Source organism: Cyprinus carpio, chromosome B9 (assembly GCF_018340385.1).
Source record: "Cyprinus carpio isolate SPL01 chromosome B9, ASM1834038v1, whole genome shotgun sequence".
In the NCBI taxonomy this organism is placed as follows: Eukaryota; Metazoa; Chordata; class Actinopteri; order Cypriniformes; family Cyprinidae; genus Cyprinus; species Cyprinus carpio.
In genome coordinates, this window is record NC_056605.1 from 17,472,347 (window position 1) to 17,492,705 (window position 20,359).

Sequence of the window (20,359 nt, forward strand, 5' to 3'; positions counted from 1 at the left end):
TGTCTATGAGGCTAGTCGGGGGGACGTGGAGGCATGAAGTCAAGGGAGAAGACCATAGAGAGTCCATAAAAGACATGGGACAAAATTATTCAACAACGTCTGCAAGATTTGGTGGGTGATTCAGATTTCTCTTGGCACACGCGATTAGAAGACTTACAGTTGTCAGACAGGTTGCTCACGTGACATTTGCGTCATCAAGCTGAGTTTGAGTCTGCGCAGTACACTCGACCCCCAGGAAGTGCGTGCTTCTAATTGACTTCACTTGTCTCTGTTGAATCCAACGGGGTGTCCATTTCTTTTACTGTCTATGGTAGACGCCAACGTCACAAGCCAAAAACTCTGGTTTCACTGTCTACACGATAACACTGCAACTTCACCCTGGCAGGCTTTTTTTTTTTAAATGTTCGGTTTCAGTGAACTGGTGCTGCATTTGCGTGTGGATAAACAGCCTAACCGCGTATAAAAAGCTGTGTTTTTAAATAAACTGTGTTCATGGGGACAGGGCCTTAGAGTCCATATGGTGAGCGGGTGACCTTAGGTGGTGCGTGAACGGAAGTTCATAGACCGGATTCGTGACACTGAGAAACATCTCAGTTTTTTTGTTCATAGAATGAAAGCCATTGCCTTGGTAACCAAAACACCTTTTTACCAACAGTTTTCAAAATACCTTCCTTTATGTTCAACAAAAGAAAGTCTTGAAACTTTTTGTTGGTTTATGCTGGTCCTTTGCCAGCACATGACCAGCGCAAACCAGCAAAGGACCAGCATAAACCAGCATCAAAACATACCTAACCAGCATATGCTGTTTTTTTCCAACAGGGTTGTCACGAAGAACACGAGTGCAAATGTGATTTTTATAAAATACTGTGCTATATTTTCAAAAAAAAATATTGTGTATTTTTGTTAAATTTTACCAACAAAAATATTACCTAAAAAGCCACATCTAATCGACTCAAAGATATTTACCGCCACCTGCTGGTAGTTTTTAGTTTCTTCTTTAGAGTATCATTTAATTTATTAAAAATAAATAAATAAAGGGATAGTTTCACCAAAAATAAGTAAATAAATTCCGTCATCATTTACTCACCCTCACTTTTTTTTTTTCAAAACCTAAATGACTTACCTTCTTTTGCACAACATAGAAGGAATTTTGAATACTGTTGGTAACTAAGCTTTTTTGGTCACTAGTAGTGACTTTCATTGCATGAACAAAAATACTGAGATTTTCTCAAATGATCTTCTTTTATGTTCCATACTTCATGTTAGGCCATTGGAGCCTAAACATTTAACACAATAATATGATCAATAATATATTTAAATTATCTTTTGTGGGCATTTTCACAGCCAAATTTTCTTTGCAATTAATTAGATTGATTAATCACAGCACCCTGTTATTAATTAGATTCAAAATTCTAATCGACTGGCAGCCCTAATATATATATATATATATATATATATATATATTAGGGCTGTCAGTCGATATGTATATATATGTTTGTGTATGTGTGTGTGTATGTATATATATTAATGTACTTCATGCTAATTATGTTTTTACTACTGATTTACTGTATTGTTTTGAAGTACAGTGTTTTCCAAGACAGCATAAATAAATTTCTATTATGTTTTTCATTACACAGAAGTGAAGATTATAATCATGTTGACAAACTAAGTGAGCTTGGAATCACAGAGGATTCAGTTCTGCATTTCTCTCTGTCATCATTTAATAATGAGAACCCAAGTTCAAGTCTTTTCTTCCAAAATGATGTCAGACCCTCAGTGAATCAAACCCAGAAAGGCCTAAGTGTTTTTCTGTCAACGCTCTATGCCATTGTATGTAAAAATACTATAATTTCTATTTCGTCAGGGTGCGATGCCTGCTGGTCTAGAACTTTATTACCAAAACAATCCAATAGTATTCAGCTGTTTTGTGATAGCAGTTTTAGGCCAGCAGCGCCAAACTTTCAACTTTGAGTAAAACCTATTGCTTTATTTTTCAGTGCAACTATCAGTAAGATTTTCCATATGTTGTCCTATTCCTTAGAAACTTAGACACGGTGGAGAAGAATTTAAGAAAGTGGTTGCATATATTAGGAGACTGAGTGGATGCAATGCTTTGGCTCAAAGTTTATTCCAAATGATCTGTGGGAACTTGCATGTAACTAGAAACCAAAAGGTAGGCTATATATATTGGGTAATATAAAGTGTGCAAATATTCATATTCATAATAAATGAGTTTTTAAAGGTATTTCTGTTATTACTTTTTACACATTGTTATAAAATAACATGTTCAGTTCAATATTATCTATTAAATAATTGAGTCAAATCATTTTAAGTATAAATATAACTCTCTATAATTTTATTTTCATTTCAGATTGCTGTTGTTGAGGGTCTTTACTTTCTTTTCCGAGAGTTGTTACCAGGTCTCGGTGAAAGATCAGGCCCAAAGATCATTGAAGATACTGATGTTTTTGAATATGCAAATATTTGCTGGGCTTACTTGATTGCTCAAGGACAGGTATGTTTGCAACGCTTTACCTGACACAGCACATCATAAATCAGATCAGAAGCTGTTCAGGAAATATTTTTCCTTCCAGCAGCACAGACTGTAAGCAATGCAGCCCATTCCTTAGTAACCAGACAGTAATGTGTATTTTAAATGATCACATGAACATTATACAATTCACAACTTGGGACAATGTTTATGATATTGAATAAAGCAAAAAGATACTTATACGTTCTTCATACATCAAAGTGTTTTTAAGCTGTTTCTGAAGTGTAAATGTAAATCAATCATATTGTTAATATTGTATAAAATGCTTTGATCACTAAAAATATATACAGTCTTGGTCTATGCTATGTTTATTGTTGCTAGATTTACAGCAATGGTAGCTGTCACACACACACACACACACACACACACACACACACACACACACACACACAAATTTCTACCAAACTCCATTTTATCTTTATTTATTTATATATTTATGTATGTATGCATGTATGTATGCATGTACGGTCCATATACATTTGGACACAGGCACAATTTTTATAATTTTAGCTGCTGACAAAAATATAAACAAGTTACAGTTATATAATGGATATGGGCTTAAAGTGCACACTCTGAGCTTTTGATTCTATTTATTTGTCCAATTACATTTGAGCCATGAAAATGGGGGGGGGGGCAGCTGTGTATAAAAATGGTTGTAATTCCTAAGCATTTTATGTTATATTAGCTTAAAGTCTGCACTTTGTTTCATTGTTTTGTTTCAAATATATTGTTTCATTTTAATTATATTCTGGTGGCATACAGAGCCGAAATTATGAAAATTTTGTCAGTGTCTAAATATATATAGACCTTACTGTATGTATATGTGTGTGTGTGTTTGTTTTCACCAGAATGAGAATAACGATCTGGAGAACTATGCTACAATTTCCTTGAAAGCTTATCCTACTGGCAAGCGGCTGTCTGAGCCAGTGAGAGTACCAGGGACACCAGAAGTATTTGATAGGTCATACGTCCTGGAAAAAATCACAGGTAAAAGCTAGAACTGGGATGCTTGCTAATCCCTCATGAATTCATACATAATACTATGAATAAGCTTTTATTTTAGATGGTGTAAAAATTCCAAACTGTGATGAGGTGAATCTGCTGGAGTCATCGATTCAAAGAGCTAAAGATATCGAGAAAATTTCGCTTAGTCTTCCGGCATCATTTGATAGGTTTCCATTGTGGATATCTCATAACAGCACCCCACAAGGTTGCAAGTAAGTCATATTTAGGAATTTTGGAAAAAATATAATTAGATAAACACATTGTTCATTAAATATAAATATAAAAATTATTTTATATAAAATAATGTATTTAAATATAAATAAATATATAATATTATGATATTGGATATGTAAATTATTATTATTTTTAATCATACAAAAAAAAACATTTTATAGTTTTCAGATTGAACAGAAGAAAACATTTTCAGACATGTATGAGGACGTCCAACAGTACAGTCACTTGATTGTCACACCACCACTGCAACTGGCAAATATGGGAATTGAGGGTCCTCTGCTGGTGTATCTCAGTGAAGGTCCGAGGTTTATATGCTGTTAAATGAACTGATTAAAATGTAAATATAGAAAACCAAAAAATGATCAATATGAGATCTGCAACTAGGTTTAAGTTGCCTAAATACCCCATTGATTTAAAACTGATTATTATTATTATTATAATTATTATTATTATTATTATTATTTTAGCAAAAAAATTAATGTATTAGCAATTTAATGTAGAAATTCTGATCTAACTTTATTTATCCATACAGATAATCTAGGCGTTTACATGAACAAAGACAAAGCACAAGCATGTCATATTAAAGTTCATGACTGTCTATCTGGAAAAGAAACCACAAGAAATGTGAATGAGCTGGCTGAAATGTAAGTATTTCAATTGTTCAAGAGTTTTTTCCATGCCACTTACATGTAAGTCATTTTTATTAATATTACAGATACACATTTATTTCCCAGATAAATATTTTGCTTGCTAATTCAAATTTACAATGTGGTGAGATTAGGACGCAACAATAAAGCATGTTGAACCCAAATCTAACAGTAACCTAATGTCTTATAATTATCCAATGTTAACTTAAAAATCTTATAATTATTGTTCAAATATTTGGATACAAAAGTCACAAATTTTGAGAGTGATGGGGGTCTAGAGTGAATCCAATCAATTGAAATGCATTTTCTATAAGTAGCAACAGCTTTTCACAGAGAATAAACCGATTAGCACTTAAAGCAATCTGTTTTGTGAGGAGACCAAGTAAGAAGAAACCAGGGACCATATAAATTGTTACATTACACAGACTTTATTTTACTTTGAAAAAATTATGTAAAATAAAATGCTAAAAATAACTATTTTTGTGTGTGTGGTTCATGGTTTCATATACTTAAAAAAAATGAAATATATTTAAATAAGAAACAATATAAAGAACAATCGGAATTTCAAGAGGAACCCCATGATGAATTAAGCTTTCACCAATTGATGTCTTTACTGAGCAGCTCTTTTATGTATTAGTATGGTTGGTTTAGGGTACAAATTGTATAAATTCTTTTTTTTTTTTTTTTTTTTACCCATTCAGGCTCAATGATACCAGAACTGACAACACCTTCAAAGTCAGTAAAACCCCCAAAGAGGCAATTGTGGTAAGTGTTGTGAACTAGAGAAGATTTTACTCTGATGTAATGTTTTACACACTTTTGGATGGCTATAATCCCCAACTGTAATCTGGTACTGCAGTTTGATCTGTATGGTTTTCTATTTGATCACCAGATGACCACAACCTACATTGTGACGAAATGTAATGAATCTTTTGACAATACATTTGAGAGGAAAGCCACAGTGCTTCACAATTTTTTGTTTTTCCAGACTCTGAGAAATAGACTTATTTAACCTGTATGAAATCATTATTCTGTATGTTCACTTACAAAGATGAAGTGTTGAGTCATTTCACTTCCTTTAAGAAACCCTGGTTGCATAAAGTGATTTTACAGCATCTCTATAACTTCAATAATTTACATACAAGCTCATGCAAAATTCATTAATGCTCTTATCAGGTGCTCTTTGATTCAAGTTCTTCAATGAAGGGAGAATGTTATGACACTGCCAGTCAGATGAATCGCATTGATGCCGTCAAGCAAATCTTTGACAGCTTTTCAAACCGAAGTATGGCATATGATTTAGAACATGTAATCTGCCTTGTGGTCTTTAACAAAACAGTGAAAACTGTTCTTGAATTCACTGAAAATCTGGAAACCTTCAAGGTATTTTTGTCCCGATTATTGCACCATTATAAGAATTAAAGAAACTAAGCATTTAATAGCAATGATAAATGCTATTTGTATTCTCATTTTTTTTTATTAATAATGTATTTCATGTTATTTTTTACATGTAGGAGCAAGTGCATGCTATTGAAGCATCAGGGTGCACTAGGTTATATGATGCACTTGTTCTTGGTATCTCAGAGTTTGACAATATTAAGAAAAGGTTTCCAGCTTGCAGATGTCGCATCTTGTGTTTGACAGATGGCAATGATTTCAGGTGTGTCATATATATATTCCTATACCATTTGAATTGATGACTTCAATATCAAATTTTACTCTCACAATGTTACTACACAACTAAAATGATTATGGATAACTTTTATTGTCTAATCTGCAGATCCGCAAATAATCCTGTCACCGTTGTCAGAGAATTGATGAACAAAAATATTGTGGTTGATGCTGTTCTTGTTGGCAGAGCAGAGAACACTGTTCTACATGGAATCAGCTATGTAACAGGCTTGTGTTTTAATTTTTTTTTTCTTTTCTACTCATTATTTTAAGCCACAAAATTAATGTATACTATTTTTTTATGAACTATTATAGAGATTTGTTTTTTTATATGTTTATATTTTATAAATATGTTTGGCCACATTACTAATTAATAAAATCAAATCTATAAGGTAAGTTGTTAAAAAGTGTTACCATAAAATTTAATTAAATGTTTGGTTATTTTCTGTGGATAACAGTTGTTACTCGTTTATGCATTTTTGAAGATCCTGGTATCTGGTACATAAAAACAGTTTAACAATAAGTCTGAATGAATCATGTGACTGCATTAGTATATAATGCTCAGGACAGCACTGCAAATATGGTCTGGAATCTACTAAACCAACACAAACAAAGTCATATGTCATGAAAGAGTAACAATACAGAGCCTACATAAGTTCAGTAGAGTGCAATAAAATAAAGTTGAACAGAATCACATCTAGATCTGCTCTGCAGATCTGTAAATTAAGGAAAATGCATTAGTATTTTGTGTAAGACATCTATAAAATATATGCAAACAAAATGTTTTACTTTAAAGTGTTCTCAGTATAAAATTACAATTATTTATAACTGAGTTACACACAAAAACAAAAACGGGCTTTCATGTTCAGTACTGTTTTTGACAGTCAAGGGCTTGACTGTCAAAACTTTAGCCTGTAGAGTTGTCAGTATGTGAGGATGTGTGTCATGTGATTTCATTAGTCTCATAGCATTTACAGCTCACATGAATGGTTCAAATAAATACATGAATACATACACAAACAATAAGGAAATGTTTACAATGCTGGATCCAGTTAAGCAACTGCCCTCAAGATAAATGTGAATGCTAACAAGTATTTTTTTTTTTATTGTTAGACCTCTTTATAGCCAGGTCCAGCCAGTTTAACCTGGTGTAGTTAGAAACTCTAAGGCAGGGCTATTCAACTGGCGGAATGCGGCCCGCCAATCATCTATATCTGGCCCGCGAGTAGATTACGTGCAGATCGCACATATGCCTTGAATTGTGTTTGCACTTATTAAGTTAGTGTGTCCACGAGGTGGCAACACTGGCCCGGGCCAGTCTATAAAAGTAAAAGAAGAGACGCGGAATTGGGCTAATTTAACACTCTTAAAAGCGACTCCAATAACATGATATTTATCCCCTTGAATGCGAATTTAAGCAGGGGAACCCCACCAAAAAAAAAAAAAAAAACAGGAAAAAAACGATTTTTTTACCGGGGACCCCCTCGAAATGCAATTGAGCTAGTTTTGGGCTTGTTTTGAGTAGTGATTGGGCGGGTTTTCATGTGAAAACCTGGCAACCCTGAAGAGACGGAACAACAACGACGTACCGTTCTGCAGACTTCAGTTCCAACCCTGCTCCAACACACCTGTCTGTAATTATCAAGTATCCCTGAACACCTTGATTAGCTGGTTCAGGTGTGTTTGATTGGGGTTGGAGCTGAAGTCTGTAGGAGAGTAGCTCTCCAGGAGCAGGGTTGGAGACCACTGGTCTATGCGATCTACCGCAGCGTTGACAAGCGCTTGTGTGAGGGAGTTATGGGAGTTAACTCTAGTTTAAACGAATATAAAGAGAGTGTTATCGGTCAAGTTTGTCGAAAAATAGCGCAGACTGGATGAAGGTGATTATCAAATACAGTATAGTTTGAAAGTCTGCGTTTTCGGCTGAACCAGAACGTATATGTATGGGATTATATTTGCTTCAAAAAAAAAAAAAAAATGAACGTAACTTTATAAAACTGAACGTAACTTTTTCACAAACTATCAAATATACGCAATTACAAAAGAAGAAAACACAATGAAAATGAAAAAAAAAATTAACTCAGTCGCACAAATTTAACAGGCTCTTCAAATATGCTTCATACTTTGTTGATGTTTTTCAAAGATTCGTTTTCGCTAATCGTGGATTCTGAAATGCATTGCCACAGATTTCGCTTACGCTTCGCAGTTTTTCGTTTGGTGTTTTGACACAAACCTCTCCTGGGGGCGGCCTTAACAGTGATCTACTCTGATTGGATAGTGAGCTTTTGATGGACAGGTGCTCTCTGACCTGGAAGTACAGACGTCACTCAGTGACGTGCATATTGGAAAGCTGTTGCGGTGATTTGTATGCAATACGTCATGCTTTGTATTAGGCTTGTTTGAGATGAGCAAAATCTGCTCAGAACCGATCACCGATGATCACCGCGAGATGCATGTCGGTTAGAAAAGTGTCCGAGTTACGTCCCGGGGGGAAGGAAGTCGACCGGAAGTTGAAGTCGGCCGCGTGCCGCCATCTTGTAGCAGAACTTCACTTTCGTTAGCATCCCATTGACTCCCATTCATTTTGGCGTCACTTTGACAGCGAATAACTTTACATCTGAGCCGTTTAAAGACTCCATTTGTCCATTATTTATTTCTAAAGATACACGACAATGTATAAAGGGCTCCATTACCTTCTATGTTACATTATGGCCCCGTAGAAACAGTTTTTGTAAAAATAGGCTAACGATTGCCTCATAACCACTCGACTCTCTGTCGCACAGTAGAGAAATTACCGTACAGACAGGAGGAGAAGCTCGCAGGCAATCGGGGAGACGTCAAGAGATATGGCGTACTGGCGTTACATTTTAAAATACTATACAAAATAATTAATCAGAATACTTACTCCTGCTCACTCAGGCCAAAGAACTCCCCTGCTCAAGCTCGCCGTCTCTGCAAGATTAACGATGGCAGTTTGCACGCACAGCTACTAGAAGGTTTACATCTGTCAGACAGGTTGGTGACGTCATCAAGCTTAGTTTGAGTCTGCGCGTCAGAAACGGAAGTGCTAAAAATCACTAAAAATGGGCTTCACTTGTCTCAATTGAGTTCCAATGGGGTCGCTGTGTCCATTTCTTTTACTGTCTATGGTTACGTCTGCCTTGCTCTGATGTCATGCTGACGTGTGCCAAAAAACTCTCGCGACAGTGAGGCGGCTCTGTCGGATTGAGCAGCCGAGCGCAGTTGCTCTCCACCAACTGCTATTCTAAAGCATGATGGGAAACGACTGACTGATGACACAGCTTAATGCTCATTGGCTGAGAATGTCAACTGATACATTTTCTCTTTATTCTAAGAATTAGATTACCCATTTATACTGTATATTACATGCGAACTAAACAAAAACAAAACACGCCTAGTGAAGTTAAGAATTAGGACATGCGTTTATTTTATTTAATTTTCCTCTTAATTAGAATTCTTCCTTCTTGTAATTTTCACTTTATTCTATTGTATGTTTGTGTGAATTAATAAATCAATCCATTAAAAATATACATGCACACATACATATCTGAATGGACTGTTTAGCCATTATGCCTCATCTTTGTGTGGTTTCATCTGAGAAGTGTCAGGGTCTGGCTTAAAACAAGGAAAAAAATTCTGAAGAATGTTTGCTACAAAACAGCTTTGACTTGCATATGGAAAAATACTATGGACGTGAAATGGTGGCAGAAACCTGCTTGTTTGCAAACATTCTTCAAAATTTCCTCCTTTGTGTTCAGCAGAACAAAGGAATTGATGCACATGATGACAAAACAGTGGTATTTCGATTACATTCACTTAGTCTGCGATAAAAAATGTGAACGCGATCTCCTCCATTGCTGACGTTTGCAGGCGACAAAACAGCGAGATTCAGGAAGTGTCCGACTTCAAAGGTCTTTTTTGACCCCTCCCCTTACTGCAGCCGCCTATTCTCGCCTACATTTCAGGCGAGGCAAGGCGCATCTCAAACAAGCCTATAATTAAATATGTAAATAATATTTGACCTTTGATCGTCTCAGTCTGTAAAGATGAGCTCTCAGGAGAGACACGGAGCGGCATCATCTTCCTCCTCTGCTTGTCCTTCAAAGCAGGTTGAAGTAAGCTTGTGTTACTGAAGTAACCAATAACATCGATACAAGTTTTATTCATGTTACAGTGTGAAGCAGTTTGTTGCGGGTTATTATTGTCATTCAATAACACAAGCTTACTTTAAGCTGCCTTGAAGGACAAGAGCTCATCTTTACAGACTGGGACGATCGGAGGTCAAATATTATTTACATATTTAGTAATACAAAGCACGACGTATTGCATACAAATCACCGTGAGAGGCTTTTTTTTTTTTTTTTTTAATGCAGAGAATAAAAACATAAAGTATAAGTATAAATATAATTATATCAACCACAAAAAAAAATAAAATAAAATAAAGAATAAAATAGAACTAAAGAAAAGAATACCCAAAGCCAATTTAATTTGTGATGAATCATTCAAGAATAAAGCTGTATCATCCACTAATTGACTAATTTTTATTTTAGTGTTACCAATTGTGATACCCTTTAATTGACTATTGTTTATATGTGTGCTAAGGAAATGTGTTGCAATTAGAAACAGGTAAGAGGAAACTGGACATCCTTGCCGAATGGTCACATTTTTAAAAAGAATCTAGGTGAAGTACCATTACTTAATTTGATAGAGCTGTTTCCGTTTATGTAAAGCATTTGGACCATCCTGCAAAAAGCATCGCCAAAGGCAATTTTTCGTAACGTTAGAGCCTGAAATAAAAATTTATGTTCCAATGTGTCGAAAGCTTTGTAATAATCTAAAAAGAAAATGAAACCATCACTGTCTATTAAATCTGAATAATCTAACACATCTAGAACTAACTGTATATTATTAGTAATGTGCCTTTTCTGCATAAATCCTGATTGTGTTTTCACCGCGAGAGCTTTCCAATATGCACGTCGCTGAGTGACGTCTGTACTTCCAGGTCAGAGAGCACCTGTCCATCAAAAGCTCACTATCCAATCAGAGTAGATCACTGTTAAGGCCGCCCCCACGAGATGTTTGTGTCAAAACACCAAACGAAAAACTGCGAAGCGTAAGCGAAATCTGTGGCAATGCATTCAGAATCCACGATTAGCGAAAACGAATCTTTGAAAAACATTAACAAATAATGAAGCATATTTGAAGAGCCTGTTAAATTTGTGCGACTGAGTTCATTTTTTTCATTTTCATTGTTTTTCTTATTTTTAATGGCATATTTTTGATAGTTTCTGAAAAAGTTATGTTCAGTTTTATAAAGTTACGTTCATTTTTTTTGAAGCAAATATAATTCCATATATATGTTGGCTAGCCGCTTCGGACAAGCACGCCGGTAGCACTTAAAATGACAAAAACACACGCAATTATGTCAAAATGCACGGTTTTGGCGAGTGATTTTGTAAACACGGCCTTAAATGAGTTATAAAGTCCAAAATAATCGTAAAGAGTTGGGAGAAAACCTGATATGTGTCAGATATGCATCATGCATGTCAGATTTTAAAAAGATAGTGCTGCTTTTAAAGTGAAACTTGCTGAAGTCTGTGAAATCACAGAAATGAAAAAGAGAAATCACTCGACTGTTCTAGTCGCTGATTAACTTTTGTAGCTTGAATAAAAATTTATCTATATGGTTTATGCATATACAATTTATAGTTTATGTGAAGATTGTTTCACTTAAATTAAAAGTTGTTATATTTTTCAGAGCCTAGATAAAGGTTAAAAAATAACACTTTTCAATTATACTGTAATGTTGAATGGCTATAATAAATGTCTAAAATTGAGAGGAAGATGCATTTAATAGAGACATCAGCAACAGTATTATCAAAAATGTGTTAGTAATAAAGAGACTTGGTAAAGAGATGTCATTAAACATATTTAAAATATACCATATTTATGTTGTTTCTACATACATTTGGAGGTTCAGTGTGAAATGATGACAATATATATTAATAATCAATTAGTCATGATTAATTACAGAAAATGTGTGATTAGTTTTTTTTTTTTGTTTTTTTTTTTTTGATTGACAGACAACACAAATGTAAACTTTTTATAGACGTTGCTGTTGGAAAATATTCATTCATTTTACTGCTGAATATGCATTTAATTTTAATTAATTATTTTATAGACCCCCCAACCTCCTTGGCCCCCTTCAAATTTTCAACTCGATAATCCGGCCCTCATATTAAACTAATTGAATTATTCTAAGGAATATGCACTTGTTGGAGACATCACCTTCACTGATTAAATTATTCTGAAGTTGAAAGTGCTTGAAAGATCACTGTGGCTCTCTCAATTTGTTTTAGGTGGATATTGCTTTAAGCCTGAAAATGCAAAGGCTGCCCTTAAGCTTTTTGAGATGGAAACTGTCTTGTCCATGGAGATGAGAGCAGAGAGAACAAGGGTACCTGTGTCTTCAATAAAAACAGAGGTATGAAGTAAAAGCCATTACCTGTTACTTAGCTTTAACAGAAAATTACAGGTATTAAATATTACTATATCTTTTGAAATGAAAGTTTCTGTATAGCCTATATAGCCTCAGTATACATGTAAATCTGACAAATAACCAAGACTTTCTGCAAATAACTTTTTTTTTTCAATAGGAAGACTTGACCAAACATTTTGCCACCCATGGCTACGATGAAAAACCAGAAAGGAGGCTTCCTGCTCAAATCACTGAGAAAGTGGCAAGGACGGAGAGGTATTGAGTGTACAATTCAAAGTTAATTTGTAGTCTAAATAGGACTTTATTGAATTATTTTAAATATCATACAAGCAGGAGTGCAATATGGCTCTATCCACCTGTTAACTGAAGTATGATGTATCGAATATTGTTTCTGGGTCCAAGTCTTTACTGTTTCATGTGAGAAATTTAAGAGGGTTTGGACCTGGAAATTGTGACGTCTGATGTCAGACTTTACAGCTGGCCATAGGCATAAGGACGCAAATGTAATAAGGCTGGAGCTGAAAAGATGGCAGATGAGAAGTAGATCTATTTGTATAAGGTTTTATTCAAACACAGACAAAAGTCAAAACAAACACATGTGGGAACAATCAGACTAATCAACAGGAAATACTACAAACTGACTACAAACATGGGACAGGAAACACTTAAAAATAAAAGTCCAGGGACAAACCTTGCTGAGGTTGGCCTTGCTGATATAAATCCATATTGCATGCCTGCAAGTGTGAAGTCTCAAAAATCATCTTGTATGAAAACAAATTTGCAGAAACAATTTTTACTCAAAAGTTTTTGAAATTTCAGAAATGTAAAAAATTTAAAAAAAAACCTACAAGTAACATTGAGTGAAATAAGTCTTAATAAGTCAGATTTCCCCAATCAAAAAATTCACTGTGCCCACCACTAAAATAAATCATCTTCTTCTTCTTCTTCGTGTCCTACGATCTTATATTACATCTTTCCAGTGTGTAGCACAACTGATGGCATGGTAGCTGGGCTCTGCTAGATCTGAACATTGCAGTGCTAGGCTGCACTGCATGAGGTGTTGCATGTTTTGCTTGCTGCCGCACTCACACTTGCTGGTTGATGAGAGACCCCAAGCATGTAACATTTGTAGGCATGTTCCATGGGCTAGTCGTAGCCTGTTGAGTGTCTTCCAGATAGGCCATGGTTGATTGTTGCTGCTGGCTAGACACTCATCGGGGATGATTCCTCTGGCTTCCAAAGATCTTGACCCCACACAAATAGTGTTCCATCTATCAAGCCAAAGAGTTTCAATAAATAAAAAATATAAAAAGACAAAAATAAATAAATAAATAATAATAATAAAAAAAAAATTTGATCTGATACATAATGACTGGTCTGATGATTATCACTTAAACATTTATATGGTTCTTTTTTATTATTAATTAGTAAATGTGTTTTGATGTTTTAAGTATTAATTTCTTTATTAGTGTACTTAAAAAGAAGATACGAGAATGCAAGTCAGGCCGCTTCATGGAGAAAGAGAAACGGATCATAGAAGAACTGAGAAGTCTACACTGTGATCCCCATCCATTTTGTTCTGTGTATCCCTCAGAAACTGACTTCAGTAAGTATGATTAAATCTGCTTTTATATGAGTGGTCAAAATAAGACCCTAATCTTAAAGTTCCTAATCTTTTTATCAATATTTGTCAATAATTGTCAATAATTTGATCTATAAATAAATAATATTGAACAATAAGCAATTGGGCTACACTGAACTAGGTTACTCGCATTAAAATATATTTCAGCTTTTTGGAGGATTGTCATGAAAGGACCGCCTGAAACTCCCTATGAGAATGGAACCTTTGAGCTGTATTGTCAGTTTGGCTTTGACTATCCAGTGAAACCACCTGTTGTCCGGTTCTATACTCCTGTATCCTTTAGCTTTTGTAGTGTCATGGTAATTTTCAGAAACTGATTTCTCTTTTTAATACATCTAGAGTATAGCAAAGAACACTCAAGAAAAAGTATTTAGCATTTTGTACTTAACTGCAGTATAGATTTACCATTGCAACATCAACAGTGTGGGAAGGATTTGCCACCACATATTTGATCGACATTATTCAGCTCATGTTACTATGAGAGAGATCTTGGATGCTGTATATGGACTTCTGATACTTCCAGAGGCTGATGATCCACTAGACAGGTAGCTTCTTATTCTTCATCTGGTGATTTCACATTACCATTTTTTTTTTTCACAAATCTGATATAAACATACCACAAGCAGAGACATTTATTGCATTATTTGATCATTATTTTATTATTTACTATTATTTATTTTGCATTGAACTGTATAAATGAACTTAAAATTGGTCATTTCTGTTCAATCATGTATTTAGTGTATTGGCAGAGGAATTCCATACTAACAAAGAAATCTATGAGCAAGCAGCTAAAGATGACACTGCAGTAAATGCATGCCAGTCCATGGAATTCATTGAAAAGGTACTTTATTATTACTAACATATGAAGCCCTAAGGCTTTGGCCTGAGAACTGTTTTTTTTTTTTTTTTTGAGACTATGATTTTGGAATATCATGTATTTTATTAATCATATATTAATACAATGCATTTATTTATGTATGAATGTATGTATGTATATGAAATAGCTCAATAAAATATAAGAATGTTCTTGCAGCCCATTTTGTAAACATTTTTAAGTCAAAATTGTATTATATTTTATTGTATTGTGTTTTATAAATGTATTAAGTCTGAGCTCTGTACACTTGTAGTAAATTAATTTGTGAATAATTTTTATATTTACATATTTTATTTAGAATTTGATCCTGATTTATGATCATTTCACTATTGATTTTTTTTGCTATTATTTTTGTGTTTCAACTTGTTTTTCAGCTATATATAGGAGAAAGCAATGTCCAAGTGCCCCCTCATCTGAAATGTCCCTTGTCAGGGAAGATGTTCATTGATCCCGTCAAGGCCAAAGGTGGATATGTGTATGAGCGAAGAGCCATTGAGGAATATCTTAAGACGTAAGTAGCAGTGGATATGTCTTTGAAAAAGTACATTTGTATTACACTGGTATTTAATCTTTAGAGCGGTTTCTGTTTTTTTTTTAAGTGTTAGTGCATAAAGAGTTGTGATTTATATATGGTCAGAGAGGCATCGTTTCTTGTGTTTTTTGCTGTTCATGTGGAGTTTCACCTTTGAATTGTTATGGTATCTCAACATGCTCTTCTCTCAGATTTGCAAAAGGATGACAAACAGGGCATGATGATGGAATAGAGTATAAGGGCCCATAATGTTCATAATCCACTTGTCACATTGATTATATGGTATAAAGTGCTATTAAAAAGGATGCTGTCATGCTTGATCAGATAGTGGGTCTGATCTACCTGTGGTGATCATCAAATTATATTCCTTGCTTTATTGTTGTCTTCTACCTTCAGTATGCATATGTGGTAGGAAGATGTTCTAACAGAAACTTGTTTTATTGTTGCAGACACAAGCAGCATCCAGTAACAGGGATGGCACTTAGTTCCAAAGATCTTATTCAAGATAAGAACATGAAAAGGAGTGTTGAGGAGTATCGTACATCCCAGATAGAGGAAACGGATCTCTAAATGAAGTAGACACTGTTTTGGCAGTGATTCATCTGCATTATTAATCACACAATACTCTTTATCTATCATATTCATTCTCTTTGATTATGGGGCACAGCTTTTTACATCGTGTAGTAATTACAAAATTCCACTATATATTATTCAGCTGACATATTTTGTGTATCTTATGTATTTTATACAAGAGAGGTTATTATGGAAGCTTGTTTCTAGCATGGGATAAAAAAAAACAATTCAGACGACTTATTGCAATTCTGGGAAAATTGTGAGATAACTCAAAACTGTTTGTTTGAGATACAAAAGTAGAAGTGAGTTAAATAAAGTTTTTTTTTCCTCAGAATTGCAAGTTTATATACAGCTATAATGAGTTTATAATGAGTTAATGAGTTTATAACCTGCAATTATAAGAATTGCGACAAAGTCTGAATTGTGAAATAAAAATTCAGAATGAACTTTTTTAAATAATTTTTTATTCTGTGGTGGAAACTGCTGCATATTGTTGGTTCTGTGTATTTTAAAGAAAGAATACTTGAATTCACTGTAAGAAAAATACATTTTCAATTTCCTTTATTCAGAAAATTAGAAGTTCAGAAAGTTCATCAATGTTTCCATTAAAGAAACTTATTGTAAGAACAGTTAATTATATTCAAATTTACATTTTTATATAATTTTTTTACATTTTAAAAACTTTGTTCAAATATAATCAGCCTTATCATATATCAGCAGATTTTTAGTAATGTATATGCCTACATTTGTTTAACGAATAGTAATAATAATACATACATACATTCATTTGTAATTCATAAATTCATCAGCATTCGTTTGTTAACATAGGGGAAGATTTGCTGTTATATTTCACCAGTGTTATTTGGGTTTAAAGTATATTAAATATGCAAATTCCATATCAGCCTGGTTGTCTCTTGTTTATATGTATTCTGAGATTCCATTTTTCCATTTTTTGGAAACACAAGACAAAATGATACGGTCATGGGGTGTTGCGATAAGAGGAAGACGATTAATAGTGTTCCAACACCAGAAAAATGAAAGTTCAGTGATTAATCACTCCCCCTCATGTCATTCTAAACCTGTAAGACCTCCTTTTATCTTCGGAACACAAATTAAGATATTTTTGATGAATTCCGATTCCGAGAGCTATCTGACCCTCCCATAGACAGCAAAGATCCTAACACGATCGAGGTCCAGAAACGTAGTAACGACATCGTTAATATAATCCATGTGACATCCGTGGTTCAAACGTAATTTTATGAAGCTACGAGAATACTTTTTGTCTTTATGCATTTAGCAGACGCTTTTATCCAAACCGACTTACAGTGCATTCAGGCTATACATTTTTTATTTTTTTTTACTAGTATGTGTGTTCCCTGGGAATTGATGCAATGCTCTACCACTGAGCCACAAGACCACCGCATACGGTGCTGCTGACACAGAACAACATACATTACATATGTGATACTCCAAAATGGAGCCAGGGTGATGAGGAGGAGACGAACCCACTGTTGCCATACGTTTGAAGGGCCGGAGTGCAGTGAATGGCCCGTAAGTCCATAGCAGAAGTGGTGTGATGACTGGAGGAGCCAGTAGGACGAGGGAACTCGGTTGAGATGAAAGTCTGAGGGTCTCTGGTGGAACTGAAGGTGGGAGGAATCAAGAAGGAGCCAACAGGTCAACGGGCCTAGATGGAACATATGGATCCAAGGATGGAGGCAGAGCTGCAGGATCTGTCCGCACAGGTGATGGTGGTGGTTGCTCAACGTCATAGGGCTTCCCAAGAGATGGCACAGCATTGCAGACATCCAGCAGCGTTGGGGTGGGAGGACTGGCTGAGCTTGGTGGTGCGATACAACACGACAGGAAAACAGTAAGTACAGGTGCTGGTCATATAATTAGAATATCATCAAAAAGTTGATTTATTTCACTAATTCTATTCAAAAAGTGAAACTTGTATATTATATTCATTCATTACACACAGACTGATATATTTCAAATGTTTATTTCTTTTAATTTTGATGATTATAACTGAAAACTAAGAAAAATCCCATATTCAGTATCTCAGAAAATTAGAATATTACTTAAGACCAATACAACAAAAGGATTTTTAGAAATCTTGTCTAACTGAAAGTATGAACATGAAAAGTATGAGCATGTACAGCACTCAATACTTAGTTGGGGCTCCTTTTGCCTGAATTACTGCAGCAATGCGATGTGGCATGGAGTCGATCAGTCTGTGGCACTGCTCAGGTGTTATGAGAGCCCAGGTTGCTCTGATAGTGGCCTACAGCTCTTCTGCATTCTTGGGTCTGGCATATCACATCTTCCTCTTCAAAATACGGTCAGGCGAGTTTGCTGGCCAATTAAGAACAGGGATACCATGGTCCTTAAGCTTTGGCACTGTGTGCAGGTGCCAAGTCCTGTTGGAAAATGAAATCTGCATCTCCAATAAAGGGGGGGTTTTTTGGTCAGCAGCAGTAAGCATGAAGTGCTCTAAAACTTCCTGGTATATGGCTGCGTTGACCTTGGACCTCAGAAAACACAGTGGACCAACACCAGCAGATGACATGGACCCCCAAACCATCACTGACTGTAGAAACTTTACACTGGACCTCAAGCAACGTGGATTGTGTGCCTCTCTTCTCTTACTCCAGACTCTGGGACCCTGATTTCCAAAGGAAATGCAAAATTTAATTTTATCAGAGAACATAACTTTGGACCACTCAGCAGCAGTCCAGTCCTTTTTGTCTTTAGCCCAGGCGAGATGCTTCTGACATTGTCTGTTGTTCAAGAGTGGCTTGACACAAGGATTGGGACAGCTGAAACCCATGTCTTGCATACGTCTGTGCGTAGTGGTTCTTGAAGCACTGACTCCAGCTGCAGTCCACTCTTTGTGAATCTCCCCCACATTTTTGAATGGGTTTTGTTTTACAATCCTCTCCAGGGTGCGGTTATCCCTATTGCTTGTACACTTTTTTTCTACCACATCTTTTCCTTCCCTTCGCCTCTCTATTAATGTGCTTGGACACAGAGCTCTGTGAATAGCCAGCCTCTTTTGCAATGACCTTTTGTGTCTTGCCCTCCTTGTGCAAGGTGTCAATGGTCGTCTTTTGGACAACTGTTAAGTCAGCAGTCTTCCTCATGATTGTGTAGCCTCCAGAATTAGACTGAGAGACCATTTAAAGGCCTTTGCAGGTGTTTTGAGTTAATTAGCTGATTAGAGTGTGGCACCAGGTGTCTTCAATATTTAACCTTTTCACAATATTCTAATTTTCTGAGATACTAAATTTGGGATTTTCCTTAGTTGTCAGTTATAATCATCCGAATTAAAGAAAGAAACATTTGAACTATATCAGTCTGTGTGTAATGAATGGATATAATATACAAGTTTAACTTTTTGAATGGAATTAGTGAAATAAATCAACTTTTTGATGATATGCTAATTATATGACCAGCACCTGTATAGCACAGCCCATGTAAATTGAACAAATGAAGAGTTCATAGTTCATAAAGTCATTTGAGCTGTTCAATAACAGCAGTGATGAAGGTAGTGGGTGGGATAAGGTGGGAGTCGACAAGTCCATGTCCAAGTTTTTCAGCCAGTCCTTGTTCTCCTAAGTCACACTTCTCTCGTCCGCAGATGTTGCGGGCTCTCACCCTGGTCAGACTCATGCTGAAGCTCTTCTTCCGGGGCGAGGGTCAGCTCTGTCCTTTTTCCCTCAGGCTCTGGCTGACACGTCACGGCAGTGGGTAGCTTTCCATCTACGCTGGGCACACACGAATACTCCTCAGTCGATGGTAGTGATTCAGGCTCTGGGTCTGGCTGTATTTCGAACCGGGGCGTGAATCTCCAGACACCAAATGATGATTTCCTTTCCGGAGATGGAAAGTAGCCCAGATCCAGCCTGCCAGCCAGCAAAACCTCCATCACTAAAACAAAAGTGACTGAAGCCTTGATTTTTTTTTTTTTTTAAAGAAAATTCATGGTATATTTCTAGCAATAGCCAAAAATACATTGTATTGGTCATAATTATTGATTTTTCTTTTATGCCAAAAACATTAGGATATTAAGTAAAGATCATGTTTAATTTAGATATTTTGTAAATT

At 35.4% G+C, this 20,359-nt stretch overlaps 1 protein-coding gene across 1 annotated transcript in view; it reads left to right on the plus strand.

Annotated features, from left to right (window-relative positions):
* Nucleotides 1–17,145, plus strand: part of LOC109055439 — a 30,880-nt gene extending 13,735 nt beyond the window's left edge. The window contains exons 5-23 of the mRNA XM_042731242.1: nucleotides 1,638–1,830; nucleotides 2,042–2,173; nucleotides 2,372–2,515; nucleotides 3,400–3,538; nucleotides 3,615–3,768; nucleotides 3,952–4,088; nucleotides 4,323–4,434; nucleotides 5,139–5,202; nucleotides 5,614–5,820; nucleotides 5,952–6,097; nucleotides 6,218–6,336; nucleotides 12,489–12,613; nucleotides 12,786–12,883; nucleotides 14,098–14,234; nucleotides 14,418–14,542; nucleotides 14,670–14,815; nucleotides 15,009–15,111; nucleotides 15,519–15,655; nucleotides 16,126–17,145. Of these exons, the coding sequence (XP_042587176.1) occupies nucleotides 1,638–1,830; nucleotides 2,042–2,173; nucleotides 2,372–2,515; nucleotides 3,400–3,538; nucleotides 3,615–3,768; nucleotides 3,952–4,088; nucleotides 4,323–4,434; nucleotides 5,139–5,202; nucleotides 5,614–5,820; nucleotides 5,952–6,097; nucleotides 6,218–6,336; nucleotides 12,489–12,613; nucleotides 12,786–12,883; nucleotides 14,098–14,234; nucleotides 14,418–14,542; nucleotides 14,670–14,815; nucleotides 15,009–15,111; nucleotides 15,519–15,655; nucleotides 16,126–16,246 (2,539 nt within the window). The 3' untranslated portion in view covers nucleotides 16,247–17,145. The remainder of the gene's footprint in view (nucleotides 1–1,637; nucleotides 1,831–2,041; nucleotides 2,174–2,371; nucleotides 2,516–3,399; nucleotides 3,539–3,614; nucleotides 3,769–3,951; nucleotides 4,089–4,322; nucleotides 4,435–5,138; nucleotides 5,203–5,613; nucleotides 5,821–5,951; nucleotides 6,098–6,217; nucleotides 6,337–12,488; nucleotides 12,614–12,785; nucleotides 12,884–14,097; nucleotides 14,235–14,417; nucleotides 14,543–14,669; nucleotides 14,816–15,008; nucleotides 15,112–15,518; nucleotides 15,656–16,125) is intronic.
* The last annotated feature ends 3,214 nt before the right edge of the window (nucleotides 17,146–20,359 follow it).